At 34.5% G+C, this 18639-nt stretch overlaps 3 protein-coding genes across 8 annotated transcripts; 1 reads left to right on the top strand and 2 right to left on the bottom strand.

The window, feature by feature from the left end:
• Positions 1–417: 417 nt before the first annotated feature.
• Positions 418–6300, top strand: ENP (Phototropic-responsive NPH3 family protein). Of its 3 annotated transcripts, none has more exons than XM_023681920.2 (5): positions 418–775; positions 1174–1494; positions 3041–3110; positions 3374–4552; positions 5582–6300. In XM_023681920.2, the coding sequence occupies exons 2-5, from the start codon at positions 1433–1435 to the stop codon at positions 6113–6115; spliced, it is 1845 nt and encodes a 614-aa protein (XP_023537688.2). In that variant the 5' UTR covers positions 418–775; positions 1174–1432; the 3' UTR covers positions 6116–6300. The 3 variants fall into 3 exon arrangements, with proteins under 3 accessions (XP_023537688.2, XP_023537687.2, XP_086981580.1); XM_023681919.2 differs by having other exon boundaries at positions 418–826; XM_087125454.1 differs by lacking the exons at positions 418–775; positions 1174–1494 and adding an exon at positions 1532–2883.
• A 1444-nt stretch (positions 6301–7744) lies between these two features.
• On the bottom strand, positions 7745–9749 carry LOC111798643 (putative WRKY transcription factor 40). The gene is made up of 4 exons (XM_023681918.2): positions 9606–9749; positions 9204–9527; positions 8818–8934; positions 7745–8212 (listed from the first exon to the last, which is right to left on the bottom strand). The coding sequence occupies exons 1-4, from the start codon at positions 9714–9716 to the stop codon at positions 7832–7834; spliced, it is 933 nt and encodes a 310-aa protein (XP_023537686.1). The 5' UTR covers positions 9717–9749; the 3' UTR covers positions 7745–7831.
• A 2799-nt stretch (positions 9750–12548) lies between these two features.
• On the bottom strand, positions 12549–17532 carry LOC147791586 (uncharacterized). 4 transcript variants are annotated; one of them, XM_087125398.1, is made up of 4 exons: positions 16594–17532; positions 14471–14527; positions 13507–13542; positions 12549–13084 (listed from the first exon to the last, which is right to left on the bottom strand). In XM_087125398.1, exons 1-4 carry the CDS (start codon positions 16651–16653, stop codon positions 12788–12790), a joined length of 450 nt encoding a protein of 149 aa, XP_086981524.1. In that variant the 5' UTR covers positions 16654–17532; the 3' UTR covers positions 12549–12787. The 4 variants fall into 4 exon arrangements, 1 of the variants encoding a protein (XP_086981524.1); XR_015421647.1 differs by lacking the exon at positions 13507–13542 and having other exon boundaries at positions 12549–13102; positions 14471–17532; XR_015421648.1 differs by lacking the exon at positions 13507–13542 and having other exon boundaries at positions 14471–17532.
• Between the last annotated feature and the right edge of the window lie 1107 nt (positions 17533–18639).

The following is an 18639-nucleotide window of genomic DNA, read 5'->3' as shown; positions in this document are numbered from 1 at the left end:
ATATCAAAATTTACTATAAAGTCTTATTAATTAAAAAATAAATAAATTTAACATGTAATTGTTTCACGTGAAAATTAATTAGGTCAAAATTCAGTGACCCATGGAAGAGGGTGCCACGTGGGACGCTATAATTGAGTCATCAGAAATAAAGCTGCTACCCAGCGTTCGTAGCGTAATATTTCCCTAGCTGGCCGTACCAGAGCCACGTAAACTTTTAAAATTACCAAAAGGAGTGGGGTCCAGTAAAAAAAAAAGTCAAGAGTTGGACGGTAAATAATCCCGAGAGGCGCGTGATGATACAACGTCAACTGAACGACAAACAAGGGTAAAACCAGAGAATAAATAAAATGCATAGGGGCAAAATCGTCTATGTAGCGGTGGCGTGCTTTAACGTCATAAGCCAAGCCAAGCCACGCTTGAAGCACAGTGCCTAATTTACAGATAACGCGCGAAGAACTCTCTAAGACGAACACGATTTTTGATTCATTTGTTTTCTCTAATCTTCGTTTAATTTGCAATTTTCGTTTTGAATCTGTATTCAAATTCCAAATTCGAATTGGTTGTTTGTTTTCTCGGAGAATCGATGGCGGAAGGAGGGAATTGAAGAGGAGAGATTTCGGATAATTTGATACTACAGAGTCATTGAGATTTGCGCCATTTTTGAAGATCTTCAGCGGATCAGGATGAATTAAAAGCAAAGGCGGCTGCGATTTATGATAGCTTTCAGAGAGAAGAAGAAGAAGAAGAAGAAGAAGAAGAAGAAGAAGGAGAAGAGGTCTCTTTCTATTTCTTTATCTGCAATGCTGCTGCTACTCGCCTACTCCTAGTACTACTTCTACTTCTACTTCTTGTATGTTTTTAATTGTTTTTGTTTCAGACGATTCAATTTCGAAACGAGCGAGACTTAATTCTATCGACTTTCCCATTCCCTTCCTCCTGACGCCATTTTTTCTGTGCAAGTTCATAGCAGAGGAACTTCCCTTTCTTCTAGTTACCTGTTTTCCCTCTTTTCCCTAAACGCGATTTTATTTTGTGAATAATCTTTCTGTTTTGCTCTTACCGAGCGTCAGCAATGTCATCATAATGCCTCGAAGTTAATGGACGGACACGATATTCGAGATCTTTGTCTAAAGCGAGCATTCCTCTGGGGCTGATGTTTATTATGGTTCTCAGGTTGTAACGTGCTAATGGCGAAGGAAATCTCTGAAAATCCGCCATTTCTAGTATAGGCTCGAGCCTTCTTTCAGTGAATTTGTTTTGGCCCAGTCATTGCTGGACTGGGTAAGTCCTATAACTTGTCTCGCAGTTGAAGAAGGAGAAGATTTATGGCGTGAGCGAAGTTAGAGGAAAACAGAGGAGTTGTTTTTCTGTGTTTTTCTGCAGCGTTTCTTCTTCTTATTCTTCTTCCTGTTATTATCATCTTCCATTGAAGATGAAGTTTATGAAGTTGGGATCCAAACCAGACGCTTTTCTAGCTGATGGAAAAACTACTCGGTAAGTACCTACTTCAATTCTTCGTTTCATTACTGCATCTTTAGTAGCAGTATTTTCACACTGCACTGTGAATCTCAAATTGTGACTGCCCGTTTACTTTTGTTCATTAATTGCGTCATGTCAAGCTCAAAGCCTGAATGTTTTTTTTGTTTTGATTTCGGTCCACTTTACTGTTCTTCCCTCTACTTCACTATCTTTCGCTTTTTTTCCCCTATGGAATTCCAAGTCTTTCTAATTTATTAAATGGGTATTTTCTTATCTCTCAGTTCTGGTAATGGGTGCTTGTTTTTCAATATTATGTGACCTCCATTAAACAGTCCATAGATGATGAGACCCGCTATGCAGTTCTTGGTAAACTAATACATTCTTTTAGAGGAAAAAGAAATAACGGTGATAATAGTTTTAGATCAATAAGATTAAATTCTCTGCGGGGTTTAAATTGTATTTGATTGATTCGCTGCCATTATTTAGTTTTGCGAGTGAACATGGAGGCGACTATGATTCTTTTTCACGACATCAGGTGGTGGTCTACTCGTATGTTGTCGTCTTCTTGTTGAGTTCGTGGTCCATATAATCTTTTCAGTTTCTTTGGGTTCTCCATAGCCCCTCTTTTTCTTTTTCATCTTGGACCCTCTGGACCAATTGTGTCAGCCATTGATTTCTTTCTTTGATCTATTCATCTTATTTTTTAGTTGTGGGTTCAAATATTAGCAGTCGATTCAACAATAACCCATCAATATTTATCATAATAAAATTGATATTCAGTGAGTTTGAACTTGCTATCATACTTAATTTATTATATATTCTTACGGCATGGTCTTGGCAATTAGATTTCATATAGAGTACCTTTTATCATACGGCATCCTGCATGTGCACTGTGCCCTGTTGATCAGTTATTTGTCAGGTGGTCAGGCAAAGATGGAGCTAGACTAATGGTTTGTCCGTTTGTTGTTGTTAGTATGTAATGATATGTGTATTCTTTTTCAACTGTTTGAAAGAAGTTTATGAAAAATTTGACAGTGTTACGTCTTTTAGTATTTTGGATAATTAGAGCGTTTAAACAGAGGTACCCAAATTTTCTTTTCAGTCCCATGTCACTTTCTTGTCATACGATTGTCTTGGCATCAATGAAAAAGGCTTACCAATGCATGAACTCTATTCCCTTGTGCAGGAAATTCTTGTTTTTTTTTTTAATTCCCACGGAATGTCATATATTTTGGACTCTTTTGATCTACATCACGATTTACGATGCAAAAAATAGCAATTAGTCCCTTGAACGCTGTAGAATGACTAATTTAGTACCCATTCTGTAATTGGTTGATATGATAGGAGTAATTGTGCATTTGTTTTTGGAAAAGTTCTCATCTGTACATCGATTGTGATGACCAAGTATTGCAGCTACCCATAGTTTTGCTGCTTCATCATCTTCATGTTGAAACAATTTTCTTCAGCTAATGCTAACCCCTTTGTTATCATCATTCATTCAAAATTGTATTTTGCGTCTCTGATTTGTTTTCATTGTTGTGTCATGATTTACTTTGGTTAGGTATGTTTCATCTGAACTGCCAACGGACGCTACGATTTTTGTGGGTGAAGTAAAGTTTCTTGTCCATAAGGTATGTTGTTCTTTGTATGCCAATGGATTTGTTAAAATGGATAATACCAAGGCCAATGTAACTTGAACGCACGTCAGTTTCTTGATTTATCTAGAAGTTCGAACGTTTTAGTAGGGTTCTAATGAACTCTAAACTGCAGTTAGTTAACGTTGATGATGTCTTGTTATACTTTTAGGAGTCTTTGCAAGATTATCACTTCTTTATAATGCATTTCAATGGCCTAATCAAGTTACCTTAGAAGTTTGAGTTTCTTTTGTGTACAGTTTCCTCTGTTGTCCAAGAGCAATTGCTTGCAGAAACTAGTCTCGAAAGCCAATGAGGAGAATTCCGAAGAAATTCATCTGATTGATTTTCCTGGTGGACCTAAGGCATTTGAAATCTGCGCTAAGTTTTGCTATGGAATGACTGTTACTCTCAATGCCTATAATGTAGTGGCTGCTCGTTGTGCGGCTGAATTCCTCGAAATGACAGAGGACATCGAAAGAGGAAATCTTATATTCAAGATTGAGGTGTTCCTAAACTCTAGCATCTTCCGTAGTTGGAAGGACTCCATCATCGTGCTCCAAACAGCCAATTCTCTTCTTCCATGGTCTGAAGATCTGAAGATTGTAGGGAGATGTATCGACTCTATTGCCTCAAAAACTTCTGTGGACCCTGCAAATATCACATGGTCTTACACATATAACAGGAAATTATTAGAGGCCCATAAAATTGTAGAAGATGGAATAAAGTACCAAAAGAAAATCGGCTGTGTACCGGATGATTGGTGGGTTGAAGATGTTTGTGAGCTAGAGATTGATCTGTATAGGCGTGTTATGATTGCCGTGAAATCAAAGGGCAGAATGGATGGATCTGTGATTGGGGAGGCACTGAAAACTTATGCTGTAAGATGGTTACCAGACACTGTAGATGCCTTGGCCTCTGATGCTCATATTAAGAGGAACAAATCTCTCATTGAAACAATCATTTGCTTATTGCCATCCGACAGAAACATAGGCTGCTCTTGCAGTTTCTTGCTCAAACTCATGAAAGTTGCCATTTTGGTTGGAGCCGATGTTGCATTGAGAGAGGATTTGGTGAAGAGAATTAGCTTGAAGCTGCATGAAGCTTCAGTCAAAGATTTATTGATTCTTGCACAATCTCCTCAAGTAACAAAATATGATGTTGATTTGGTTCATAGGATTGTGAATCAGTATTTTGCTCATCAGAAGTTCAACCGAGATGCAGACGGTATCGAGAGGAGCGAGAAAGGGGCTGAAAATCTTTTACTGGGGCGTGGATCCTCATTGAATGTTGCTAAATTGATTGATGAGTATATTGCTGAAATTGCAGATGACCCAAATCTCTCGCTCGCTGGTTTCATTGACTTGTCACGGTCGATTCCTGAATTTGCAAGGCCAATACATGATAGATTATATAAAGCAGTCGACATTTATCTTAAGGTACGCAATATAGAGTTTTCATGACCATTTATTTTGTTGTATAAGTAGTTTAAATGACACCATTTTGAAGTCTATTTGCTTCGAAATCACGAAGATGCAATAACCACCTTCGATTTCATTGAGGTATGATTACCAATCTTGACTGTCTTGCTGTTTCTCATCTGATCAGGTTCTTTAGTAAGCTTGGAAAGTTTGGCCACTGGTTAAACTTTCTTTGATGGTTAAGAACCTTGTCTTTTTTAACTTTAGGATTTTTGTGAGTTTGGATGTCGTCCACTGTATACAAGTTGAGACCGTTGATATTTGGTCTCGAATGCTTTAGCTTAGTACGAAGAATTGGACATAAAAACAAAAAAGTACTGTTGTTTGATATTGAATTGACTGTCATGTAATGAATCGATGAATGTTCTCACGAGTGAACTTTATTGTTGTGAGATCACACATTGGTTGGAGAGGAGAATGAAACATTTCTTATAAGAGTGTGAAAACCTATCCTTAGTAGACACATTTTAAAACATTTTAACACCTTGAGGGGAAGCCTAGAAGGGAAAGCCCAAAGAGGACAATATTTGCTAGCGGTGGGCTTGGGCTTGAACTGTTACAAATGGTATCAGAGCTAGACACTGGGTAGTGTGCCAGTGAGGATGCACGACCTCCAAAGGGGGTGGATTGTGAGATCCCACGTTGGTTGGAGAAGGGAACAAAACATTTCTTATAAGTGAGTGGAAACCTCTCCCTAGTAGATGTGTTTTAAAACCTCGAGGAGAAGTAGAAGAGAAAGTTCAATATCTGTTAGCTATAGGCTTAAACTGTTATAGTTGTAGATAAAAAGAAATCACTATATTTGAACGTTTTGAACATAGCGACATGCTTTGATTATTTCCTGATACACCCAAGTTTGACAAAATCTGAGAAGAGAAGTAGAAGGGAAAGTTCAATATCTGTTAGCGATAGACTTAAACTGTTATAGTTGTAGACAAAAAGAAATCACTATATTTCAACGTGGCGACATGCTTTGATTATTTCCAGGTACACCCAAGTTTGACAAAATCTGAGAAGAGAAAGATTTGTAGTCTGATCGACGTCAAGAAACTTACAACAGAGGCATCGATGCATGCGGCGCAGAATGAACGGCTCCCGCTTAGAGTTGTAGTTCAGGTGCTCTTCTTTGAACAGGTTAGAGCCTCAGCTGTGGTCGAAGCGCAACACAACTCCCGGGACTCTTCAAGTGTAATGACAAGCATAGACGAAGAATGCCCGAAGGAACTGGATAGCTTCAAGTCCCTAAAACACAATATGGGGCACATGAAGATAAGCGAGGACATTCAGAAAACTAAAAAGTTAGCTAAGAAGAACAGCAAGAACAGTAGAAGTGGTATGCAACTGTTACCTTCAAGGTCAAGAAGAATATTCGATAAGCTATGGATCATAGGTAAAGGGCACGGTGAAAGTCGCAGTCCCGACACGTCGGGGAGCTCTCAGAGCCCAACTTCAGTGGTTCCTGGGCACATGATTAAGTCTTCTGGTTCATATTCAAGACAGAGGAGGCACTCGATCTCTTAGATTATGATGGATAAACAACAAGCTGTAGCAGCCAAAATGTAGAAAGTGGTAGGTTGTTATATTGTAATGATATTCTCGAATCAATTTAGTTCCTCGAACAAAATGGAAAACTCCTTAAAAGATTGTACTTGCGCATCATATGAAAATCTATGTTCATCAATGACTTATCATATCATTGTGAAAGGTCGTGATTCCTAACATAAGATTTTGAAAGAACAAAATTAAAACCAGTGTAACTGAGTTTCTGCGGATGGCTCTGACGATCCTCAATATGATGCTCTCTTCATCCTATATGATCTCTTACTCTCGAACTCAAGATTTTGGTCCAACCACAAGAGAGAAGAATGGTTTACTTGTATTTAGAATCCGATCTATATATTTTATTTAGAAATGTCCCCTGAACACTAGTGGACATGTTGGATAGTGACGGAGAACATAATACTCTCCCTATATTTGTTTACCCAACGGGAAGAAATATCTAGTTGCTCTCTTTTCGATACTCTCGAGGATAGATAATAAAACTCACACTTAAATGATCTAATTTCTTCTAGAAATTCATTCAATTCATTAGCACCAAAGTCCCCCTAAATTTAATTACAAACTAATTTTGACATTTCCAAATGAAAGTGAATAATAAAATCAAAATTCGTTTATATCGACATCAACTTATCCCCCACTTTATGCATAGGTTTCGAAATAAAAATTATATATTTTCTAATTTAAAAGAAAAATCTTAAATTTCCAAACTCCAACCAATTAATTTTTTTTCTAAAAAAAATATAAAAAAAAAACTTTTCTGAAGGAAATAGATAATAGACTAAACTTATAATTTAATAAATTAAATAATTAATGATAAATTTCTCTTTTTTTAATCTTTGCCACGTGGCATCTAGTTGGATAGGGTTATTTTCCAACTAGAAAGTGGATTCTTGAAAAAGATACAAACTTTTCTTAAAGCTCCATTTTAGTTGGAGCTTGCATTGACTTTGATGGTCACCCACTATTCTAATAAGATTCCGTTCTACGATATGTTTCACATATATTCGTTGAATAAATTTTGGATATATCTACTTTCAAATTAGGAATCTAAACTTTTAGTTGTTCGTGCTTGTGTTCCGACTTAGCGTGACACAAACGCAATCATAAATGTAAAAGTACGAAGATTCAATATACAACTTGTTTGAAGTTTCATACATATTTGTTTCTTTTGTTTTCTGAGCTTGACATTAAATTGTTTGAATTATCAACAACTTTGTAGAAGAATTGTTGTGACTTTGTAAAAGAACTCGTTCGAGTAATCAAACCTAGGAAAAAGACTCGTATTCTAGAAAAATTAGATATTTTAATAAACCCTAAAACCATGTCCGTGTATATCTTTCAAACAATTAATTAGGTTGTTTACTTTTGATTAGGACGTTAGAGGTTAGAAATGAATTTCATCAAATAAATTCAAACCCGATATAATAGAAAATGAAATACAAAATAGAATATAAACAAAAAAAAAAACAAAATTAAGACTACAAATCTAATAATCGAATTCTACCTAAAATAAGTCGATGAGAGTGCAAAGCGGATTGATTTCACTCATAGATGATTAGTAGTTATTGCACTGCACTCTCAGAATTCAAGTTCGTGTTAAAGAGGGGAGAATTAATAAACCTATTCTTATTGAAACAAAATATATACTCCAAGAGAAAAGGTAGAAGAACAAATCAATCATCGCCAGACTTCTTTCTCGACCATGTTTCCAGTGATGGCGGTGACGAGGGCTTTAGTAAAATTGGGGTCTCGGGTTAATAGGGAAGCCATTTGTTGACATACCATTTGTTGGGTTGAAGTTGAAGGTCTTTCAAGTTCTGGAACTAAAGATTTCAGAGTGTCGATCGATTGAGACTTGGTTAAATCGAATGTTGTAACAGATGGAAGTGATGGAGATATGACCGATGACGAAGGTGATGAAAGAGAGGAATCTAGCTTTGAACCCAAGTGAATTGGTCCAACCAATTGATACTCAATTCCCGAATTTGGTTTCTTGTGATTGTGTTCTCCTTCGTAGGTAGCCACTAAATAGGATGAGTCTTGAACACTTCTTTGCACCTATAATAAACATCATTATAAAACGATTTGATTTTTATAGAGTTCAAGGATGAGACTAATCCAAGCACAACTTATTCTAGGAGGTCGATGATGTAGGAGTTGAAAATTTTGAATATCTAGATTCTTCGAAAGTAATGAATTAGGATGAAAATTTTGAATATCTAACTTTTTCGGAAGTGATGAATTATGCTGAAAATTTTGAATATCTAATGTCTTCGAAAGTAATGAATTATGATGAATATCTAACATCTTTGGAAGTAATGAATTATGCTGAAAATTTTGAATACCTAACATCTTCGAAAGTAATGAATTAGGATGAATATCTAACATCTTAGGAAGTAATGAATTAGGATGAATATCTAAAATCTTCGGAAGTAATGAATTAGGATGAAAATTTTGAATATCTAACTTATTCGAAAGTAATGAATTATGTTTATGTTTAGGTTGATAATTTTAATACGTTTGATTATAGATTACTGTTTTTATGATGCAAAAGAAGTCTAAGATAGTATTGAATATGACATAGAACAAGTAGGATTGAAAATTAAACAGAGAAGAAAAGATAGAAAGCTAGAAATAGACAGAAGAAACTTCGAGGAAATTACCTTCTTTTTCACCGGACAGCTTGGGGCAAAGGAGCATTTATAGTAAGCTCTAGGGGACGGATTGTCTTTAGTGACCTTTTGACCGTATTTCCTCCATTGATATCCATCCTTCACAGCCTACAATTATTGTAAACAATTTAGGAATAGTCTTTTTCTCGAAGCTAAAATCAGGCATGAATTGTGGCGTCAATTTCTTACGAATCAATTGAACTTTTACTGGACACTACAATTATAATCACGAGATTTTGATGATTCGAAATCTTCTGACAAATCAAGAAACGAACTACTGATTCCGATTTCAGTTCCGCAACAAATCTAAAAGAATCGTAACAGAAAGCACGAACGCGGAAATTTCTCGAATCGCAAAACGAAATATCTTCACGTACCAGGCTCGAATCAGAAATCGGCGTCTGAACCAAAACTCTCTTAATCTTCGGCCTACTGCTTTCTCTAGGTCTTTTATGGCACGAATCATCGTCGCTACCGCAGCAGCAATACTGATCAGTAAGAGCATCAGCGCCAGAAGAACCGCTCCGATTGAAGAAATTGCAATTATCGCACCCTGCCTTTCTCTTCCTCGATTTGATCATCAAATCGACCACCTGATTTCGCAGAACACTGTAGTTCTCAACGACGACGCCTAGCATCTGATTCAACTTCTGATTCTCCGAACTAATCCGGTTTAATTTCTCGACAATAACTCCCGGAGCCTGCAAGATGAAGAACTGAAAATTAAGTTTGTTGTAGAACTCGGAAAAGTAAAACTAAGGTTTAAATCGTACACCGACCTCTTCTTTGGTTGGAGTAACTGAGATATTGGCCGGAGATCCGTCGTCGGTGTACGGCGGAGGATTGAAATTGAGGCCGAGAGAAGTATTAATGGCTGGTGAAGGTTCCATTGTAGAAGAAGGAATAATTTGAAATGTAGAGGAATTGGCAAACCAGGAAACAAGTTTCTTGAACTGAAAGAAAAACAGACCGCGAAACGCTATTTATAAGGAAATCAGATTTTGGAAATTCTAGGAAAAAGAATTACAAATACAAACCAAAATTTTTCTTTTTATTTAAATTATTTCAATTATGATCTCATCTATTCATACGTCACAAACTTCTTGGTTCAAAAATAATAATAAATAAATAAATATATATATATATATACACGGAAACTTTATCTTAAAAATACCTCTAAACTTTTAATAGTTTTAAAAATAATCTTAAATTTAATATTTTTTATTAATTAGTTAAAAAAAAACCATTAAAACTATGTTTAAAACAGTAATATGAAATTTTAAAAGTAACATTAATACATTTATAAAAAAAAGTTCAAAATATTTTTATCGTAATTATTTGGACAACAACTGTCCGTCGACATTTCATAGATTATCTTTGTTAAGATTATTGGGAGTGAGTCCCACACTGGTTAATTTAGTGGAAGATCATGGGTTTATAAGTGAGGAATACTATCTCCATTGGTACGATACTTTTTGGGGAAACCAAAAGCAAAGTCACGAGAGCTTAGATTCGAAGTGGACAATATCATACCATTGTGGAGAGTCGTAATTCCTAATATAATATTAGAATCGTACGCTTAACTTAGCCATGTTAATAGAGTTTTCGAACAAAGAAGTCGAGCCTTCATTGATCGGAGGTTGTTCAAGGGCTCCATAGGCCTCAGAGGAGGCTCTATGGTATGAACAATATCATACCATTGTGGAGAGTCGTGAAAGTTCATGTAGTTAAATCTCTACGTATTTAAATTAATCTATTAAAATGTAAAATCTTAAAAATAAATGAAAAATTATGACATAAATTTATAAAAAAAAAACTGACGTCAAAACGATGACGTATTTGGCAATTATCAATTAGAGCAAGAAGTTCTTGGTGATTACCAAGACTTCGCTCAAACGGTCGGATAAGTTCGTTGTGAAATTAAATATGCAGCCAATAGAATGTTGACAACTGTCTCTCTTTGAACTAATATCAAAATCAAGTCGTACTTAAATTAAAAGAAGAAAAAAAAGGAAAATAAAGAAATTGGAAAGGAAATTGGGAAATATATGAGGGGCAAAACTGTAATTTCATAATTCTTAAATTAAAAAAATATGATATGTTGTGTCGTTAGATTATTATGAAAGCTATATAATATCGGGTAGTTGGTGAATAAATGGTCGCTCCTCATATATTATATGTAAAATTCTCGAGAAAACTTGATAAGTTGATATTATTTCTGTTTGTGAGGTAGCGGGAAAACTTGCGATGGAGGTGAGTGGCAGCGACAACGAGGCATCCCGACTTAGTCATCATTCAAATTTTCCTAAACTCGAACTTTAAAAATAACAAAAATATATATATTTTTTATTTGGTAATTAATTAATACAACGACCAAAAACTTAGTCATAGTTATTAGGATTATCCACAAGGTACGTGTTCTCCACAAGTTTATCATTAAATATTATAATATAGTTCGAATAAACTTACGTGACACTAAAGAAAATTAACGTAGTCAAATATTAACATACTAAAAAAAATATTATTTAAAAAACGATATATTGTTATTTAATTTTTAAAAATTATTGAAATTAATTTTTAATTTTTTTTTTTAATTATATGGAGTAAATTTAAATTTTGGTCTAATACTTTTCATACAGTACAATGACTTCAACGCACGACCCAGAAAATAATGAAAATAAAGATTTTCAAACACAAATTATAGAAAAAATTTAAAATATTTATTATGTCAAAAATTAGAATTTTGACGTCAGAATGATGATTTCAATTGTATGTATAATAATTATCTTTATATATTTGGATAAAATTCATTCCTATATTTAAACCTTCAATTTTCTAAGAGAATATTTCAACCTTTTCAATAATTGCACTTTTATTAAAAAAAAAAAAAAAAAAAACAATTATCTCCGACTCCATTTTTATAATTTGATAAAACTTTTAAAGAAATTATAAATTTGATTTCTATAATTTTTAGAAAATTAAAATTTAATCCGATTATTACGAAACTCAGAGACTAAATTTTAAATTTTTTTTTTTTAAATTATAAGGACTGATTTTAAAAACTATATTCTATTAAAATTAAACTTATTCGTTCAAAAATTAGAAGGGGTAAAACGGTAATTAAAGGTTGATTTTTAAGAATATATATATTTGAAGTCTTGAAAGAAATTTCGTTGAAATTTCTGAGATGAAATAGATTTATTTAAATTTTAATTTATGTTATTATCCACTTGTATAAATGCTATTGGGTGATGCGAAAAGATTGGGCTTGAATTTCTCAGAAATTTTCATAAAAACGCGTTGATTTAATCGACTTGACTAAAAGTCAAGTCTTCCTGACCCGTCTTGAAAAAAAATGCTTTTTTTAAAAAAAAATAATTTTATTGCTTCTAAATAAATTATACGAAAAAAAAAAAAAATCATTATCATAAATATCATGTATAGAGAGAAATTACAAAATATTATGTTTTTTAAAGTTATTTTACGAATATGATCGAAATTAACTTTTGGCAAATTGAACTTTCAATAAGTTCAATTCATTGACAAGTTGGCGGAGTTGTTAGGGGAACTTAGTTAACCATTAGTTAACGATCGAGATTTTCTTATCATAGTTAATGTCTCTATCTATCGAGGCAGAAGAACCATATAGATTGAACCCAGGATCCCTTGGACTGATCGTGAGGGTCGTGAGGATTCGAGTCCAAGGATTTGCTTTCATTCGATTTCACCCAAGAGTTATTTCTCCCCGCTTTCATTCTATTGTTTAAAAATGCATAATGCTATTTATGGGCAGAGGATGTTGGGTGGTGCAGCAAAGAAATGTCATACAATAGAATTTGATCGAGTGCGTTGGGTGTGACATGAACCTTATTGAGCATGGGGTTGGGTGTGCGATATGAACCTTATTGAGCATGGCATTATTGAGCATGGCATATAGCGGTGCTGCCTCTTATCCAATGGCTTACCCATGGATAGTGGGTGGTGCGGTAGTAGAGCATGCACAATGCAACCAGGTCAAGTGCCTTTTGTGTGCAACATGATCCTTGAAGAACACGAGAGAGCGTCCAAACATGCAACCAAACATGCAACGTGAGATGGGGTCGGATGCCAATGGTATCACCAACACTTGGGCATACTCAAAGATGGTTATGGTTAGCAATGTGTGGCAGAACATGCACAGTAGGGTAGGGTGAGGCCACTTGGTGATGTGAGCAACCCGAATAATTCGCAACTCAATCCAATCCAATACAGCTCGACCCTTTCACAATTTACATCACTAGCATCAATTATAAAAGTCAAATATTCTTAAACTTCACAAAGTTCAGAAACGTGAAAGAAAAAAGAAACAATGAATAATTAAAAAAAAAAAAAAAGACTAAGAAAAAGAAAAGGAAAAGACTTTAAAAGAGTGATATAAGCATAGCCTGACATCACCATCTAATTATTCCACGTTTTTAGGGACAAACCTAAAACAAAGACCAAGAAATTAATTGTCCTCAAAATAAAACAAAACCCAACTCCAAGTTTTGGCTACCCTCCCACCTTGTAGTCAACCCAAGACATATCTTACCAGCTCACAGCAGCAAAAGTCGAATCAGTATTACTAGACGAATGACATCGGCCAAACCAAGAAGTCCTAGTCCTATTTCTTCTTTAAAGACAACAAAGGAGTTGCTCTACCTTAATCACATCCAGCACCCGCTTTACCTTCTCCACCTACCATAAAAACGAAAGTTCTTTCACGATAGACTCTCCCAGCTACCAAACGCCTTTCTATCGATCAAGAGAGGTATAGATCCAAACCAACCCATGCAGTAAGTTAAACATAAATTTAAAAGTTTAAAACATGAGTCATTTTTTAAGATAAATTTATAATATAACATACATAAGTTAAAAGGGTCGGTTGCAATTCCTAAATAAATTTTGTGGATAGGATAGGATAGAATAGGATGTGACATACAAATTTCCATGTTTATTATGTGGAAATATGGAAACATATAGAGTTATCCAAATGAAATGCTTTTGAATTAAACTCAAAACTCATATTAACACAAACAACTCAACTTTAATCAATGATACCAACCAAACAAGTATTTATTTTTAATTTTAAGGAAGACCATAATAAAATATTATTCTAAAGCTTTCAAAAACAAAAATAAAAAATAAAATGCGATGGATAAACATTATTGTAGCAGTAGGAATATAATCTGAAATTTGCATGATTATATTTTAGTTAGTCAATTAGGAAGCAATGTTAGTGAAGTTTCCAAACAATGCTATAATAAAATAATTCCTCCACCAGTTTCTGAACATGTTTCCAAGTTTCCGACTAAATTTATTCTCTCACAACCCACTAAAAAATACTCCTATTTCGAGGACAATAGCTAAAGTCTCAAACTACTCTCTCATTTTCCAAGCCTTTCTATTTTTTTTATTCTCTCATTCTATTCTTTACTCTTTCTTTTAGAAATCTTTTTCTACACTAAAATGTGGTAGTTGGTGCGTGGGCATGTGACCCCGAGAAAAGAAAGGGTACATATATTTACTGACACCATAGTCGCTTTTCGATGACTCAAGTAAGAACTCTAAAGTTAAACGTGCTTTTAAGTATAAAATTACACACACTAACAATCAAATTACTTACAGCCACAAGACATTCTGGAGCCTGGAAAGCATATGGGCTCACGCTCCTCTTCGGTACCTGAGAGAAATAAATAGAAGCCTTCATAGAAGAATTAGAATACTCTTAAGGCTTAGAATACTCTTAACGGTGAGATCCTATATTGGTTGGGGTTGGAGAGGAACGAAACATTACTTATAAAAATGTAAAAACCTCTCAACGCAAAAGTGTTATAAAATCGAAGCCCAAGGAGAACAATATTGCCTAGCGATAGACTTGCATTGTTACAAATAATATCAGTTGAAGAGAGAAACAAAACATTTCTTATAAAGGTGTGCAAACCTCACCCTAATAAAGGTTTCTTAAAAGACCTCGAGGAAAAATTCAAGAAAAGTTCAAAAGTAAATTATATGTTAGCAATGGACTTAAGTCCATTCGGCACTCAAAGTCCACACTCACTTCCATTCCGAATTGCCTTTAACTTGCCTGGACATTTCCAATGTGAAAGGTTCCATACAACAGTCCACTAAATGGTAAATTAGATGAGCATTAGGCCTCAGAAAGAGGAGACTTTTGGCTGAAATGAAAGGGCAAAAGAACCTGCTGCTATTATATATAGTTATTCAATCATTCAATTATTTAGGGAAGATTGGAGGAATTGGAAGGGCCTTAAAGTAATCAAGAGGGTAGTGTGATAGAAGTGTCATCATGCAGCGCTAGACTAGTGGTATAGAATTGACTAACACGCATAATGCCATTATTTCTGTAAGAAACAAATCAAATCACACTAAATAATAACGAAGACATGCAAGCATCCATCCTCACTCACAACTAACTAGCAAGTAAAAAGCTATGATTATCACTAGCTGCATTAATCCCGACACTTCTAAAAGTTCAAAATCAATATTTTTCCCTTCCACATGAAATTTAAACTTTGTAGGGTTCAGCAAAATTATTAATAAGATCTGGCTAGGAAAGGTCTAAACAGCACAATAGGATTTGAATTCTCATATGGAAGTACGTACTAAATTACCTTTAATCAATATCCTAATTATAAAAATCATAGATTTGAAACGATCTCATTTAATTTAAAATATTCTTCACAGCATCAACAGAAGCTGCAGTTATATGTGCATTAAATTATATCCCTTGTGTAATATTTTTCCCCAGTGTCCTACCAACAATTATTACTCAAATGAGAATTGAAATCATAGCACAAAAACGTCACCACCATCTATGCACAGCAAACTTCGGAAAATAATGAAAATTCTTGAGCTTAAAGGTCAAAATTGTACGAAGCCTGTCACACAAACAGCTTACTCAGTTAAACACATTCGTATTTTCATTAACCTCACCGTTGTATGAATAAACGAACCACTATAAGAAAAAGATAACAAGAACAATATTTAGACCAATTTGCTTCTCAATTTTTAAAATTTTAACCCTATAAATGTTAGTAAGATAACCTGCAACCAAATTGTAACAAAAGTGATTTAGCAAGTAAATTTCATCAATTGCTAAACCACGAAAAGGGGGAAATGACTACTATTGTGTTGGGGCAATTAATTGCATTAAACCAATCTACTTTAGTGAGGCCTGCAGAGGTCTAAAATTCAACTGAAAACTAGTATTCTACACCAACAAAGTTGAAACGAATAGGATTTTCTACAAATATAAAATGAACAAGACATTAAAATCAATAGGCTTGCTATATTTACAAAGCATGATATTACAAGATTATCAAGTTCTCCAATTAATTAATGCATATAAATAATCATAACAACAGAAAAAACAACCAAGAATCGGATTTGAAGAAGACACAGGCGGAAATTACGTTAGGAATTCTCTTTAACGCTTCTGAACCCTCCATTTGTACACTAATAACAACGACATTCTATTGCTAGGTAACATAGGGCCTGTCAAACAACCTCAACAAACTATTTGATATGAACCTCCCACCAATCGTACTCGGAGAAAATTTCAGGAAAAGAAAACAGACTCCGTAGTCTAGAATTTCATTCAAAGCATGCGCACAAAAATTAATTAGTGCATCAAATGACTAAGGCCATGAACACATGTCAAAAACTAAGAGGAGAAACAAAAACTAATTGCTCGAGAGAGAGAAAAGAAGAAAGAGAAGGAGATACCGATAGGGAGAGGACCAGCCTATCTAGCTTGAGAGAGGTCCCGTTGTACGTTGTTTTCATGACTGTGCCAACGATTCCGGTCAGTTAGCACCATGAAAAAGCCACGCTCTAGATAACTGCAAATCCGATTCATCAGATGAAAGTAACATATAATTCTGAGTCCGATAACATTGCGCTACAGAATATGAAGAATTTCGATCCATCGTTCGAATCTGACAGAGAGAGTAGTGAGCACGCAAAAGCCTTAGCATACACTTTATACCAAGCGCCTCTGGGTGCTCACTCTCTTCTGTCAAATTCCAAGACCAAGCCACAATGAATCGAAGATAAAAACACTATCAAGAACGATAAACAAATAATTTTCAGTGAAGAATCTTTCACATGTGTAACGAAGACAAAAAAAAGAACACATAGAAACCGCATAGAGAGACGAGATAAAGATCCAACAGCACGAAGAAGACGAAGGCGAGCCAGATCCAGAGTATCAAACACAACAAAGCCGCTCAAAATTCAAATCAACAACACACCATTTCATGGAGGAACAGACATTTTCTGAAGGTACTGAAAATTATTTAGGGTTTTTGGATTGTGTACGAAATAAATAAGCGGTTAAAAGAAACAAAAAAACAAAACTCGATTCTCTCTCCTCCATGCAGGACGTCGGTTACAGTGCCGACAACACGTAATCAAAAGCTTCTGAAAGACAAATCAAACAGTGCCGTGACGACGGTGACCGTCGCAACGCTCCACAAAGTAAATAATCCACAAGAACGACGAAGATCGATACGAACAGACGAACAAAAAGAAACAATTTAGCAAACAGAAGAACAAAGAAAAAAAAAAAAAAAAAGAATTGATCGATCCAATCCGATCTGATCCACACGATCTCCACTCGCGGGTTTTCTTTATTGCGGAAGAAAGACACGATGGATCGATATCTTCCAGTACGCAACACAAAAAAAAAATATATATATATATATTAAAAAAAAAGGGAAAAAAGGAGGAGGAATCGTGTACTTTGCTCACACTGAAACTGTGTAATACAATGACGGTGTTTCGCGTACGTGTCAGGTGATGATTGCGTGGAGATCATTTATCAAGGGTATGTGTAGGAGGAGTACGGAGGACTGCGCCTCGTAATAAATCCTGACCGTACATTTATAGTGAGGGTAAATTCCCACCGTAGGATCATTAGCACGAGGGTGGGACCACTAGAACGAGCATAATTGGAGTCGGTAAAATTACCATTTTAACTCTCTAAATATAATTTGTATTTATTTAATCTCTCAAAAAAAGTCCAATAATTAAATAAACAATTAAAATATATTTATAAAAAAAATTATTATTATGGTAATTATATGATTATGTGATGCATGATGTATGTATGGTATGGTATGGTATGGTATGGTATGTGGATATTAATATTAAAATGGATGATAAATGGGTCAACTTTACAGCATGAATATAGTGAGCACCTGGGACCACTTTTTAATAAAATATAATTATTGCTAATTATGGGAAATACAATAAAGTTTTTAATACTATTTTAATATGCGCCAAACTTTATAATAACTGTTACATTGACATATTTGGTGACCACTGCACCAAAACCCCTCCTATGCACCCCTTAGGTTTAAAGCCTCTTGTTTAGGTGAAAGTGACTTTTATTTATTTATATATATATATATATATATATATAGAAATAAATTTAAAATAAGATACTATTTTTTAAAAATATTAAATTTAAAAATTTTAAAAATATATATTATTTGGGCTACCAAAAATTCGGGTTGGTTTGGAACTCAACTAACTCAAAACTAGAGTTACAACCAAATCTTATCCTGTCCGATCTATTTTTTAAATTATTATGAAAATTAAAAATATTTGATTTTTATAGTCAGATACTAATTAAAAATATTTAATATTTATAGTCGATGTTAGTAATGAGTTATGAGACTGACTTGTGAGTGTTTAATATTTAATATTTATAAATTTTTAATTGTTATAGCAGTAATGTCTGTCATCATTTTCTGTCTGTGAGGATCC

The sequence above is a fragment of the Cucurbita pepo genome, chromosome 7 (assembly GCF_057944985.1).
Source record: "Cucurbita pepo subsp. pepo isolate OVF chromosome 7, ASM5794498v1, whole genome shotgun sequence".
NCBI classification, from domain to species: Eukaryota; Viridiplantae; Streptophyta; class Magnoliopsida; order Cucurbitales; family Cucurbitaceae; genus Cucurbita; species Cucurbita pepo.
The sequence above is the reverse complement of the archived record's forward strand: the minus strand, read 5'-3'. Positions and strand labels throughout refer to the sequence as shown.

Excerpts from the sequence above, each read along its gene's own strand:
- ENP (XM_023681920.2), top strand. The coding sequence starts at position 1,433 with ATGAAGTTTATGAAGTTGGGATCCAAACCAGACGCTTTTCTAGCTGAT. Across the intron at positions 3,111-3,373 it reads TAAAGTTTCTTGTCCATAAG|TTTCCTCTGTTGTCCAAGAG; the intron begins GTATGTTGTTCT and ends TTTTGTGTACAG. Across the intron at positions 4,553-5,581 it reads CAGTCGACATTTATCTTAAG|GTACACCCAAGTTTGACAAA; the intron begins GTACGCAATATA and ends GATTATTTCCAG.
- LOC111798643 (XM_023681918.2), bottom strand. The coding sequence starts at position 9,716 with ATGGAACCTTCACCAGCCATTAATACTTCTCTCGGCCTCAATTTCAAT. Across the intron at positions 9,528-9,605 it reads TTACTCCAACCAAAGAAGAG|GCTCCGGGAGTTATTGTCGA; the intron begins GTCGGTGTACGA and ends TTCATCTTGCAG. Across the intron at positions 8,935-9,203 it reads CGATTTCTGATTCGAGCCTG|GCTGTGAAGGATGGATATCA; the intron begins GTACGTGAAGAT and ends CAATAATTGTAG.
- LOC147791586 (XM_087125398.1), bottom strand. The coding sequence starts at position 16,653 with ATGAAAACAACGTACAACGGGACCTCTCTCAAGCTAGATAGGCTGGTC. Across the intron at positions 14,528-16,593 it reads GGCTGGTCCTCTCCCTATCG|GTACCGAAGAGGAGCGTGAG; the intron begins GTATCTCCTTCT and ends TATTTCTCTCAG. Across the intron at positions 13,543-14,470 it reads CTCCAGAATGTCTTGTGGCT|GTGGAGAAGGTAAAGCGGGT; the intron begins GTAAGTAATTTG and ends TTTTTATGGTAG.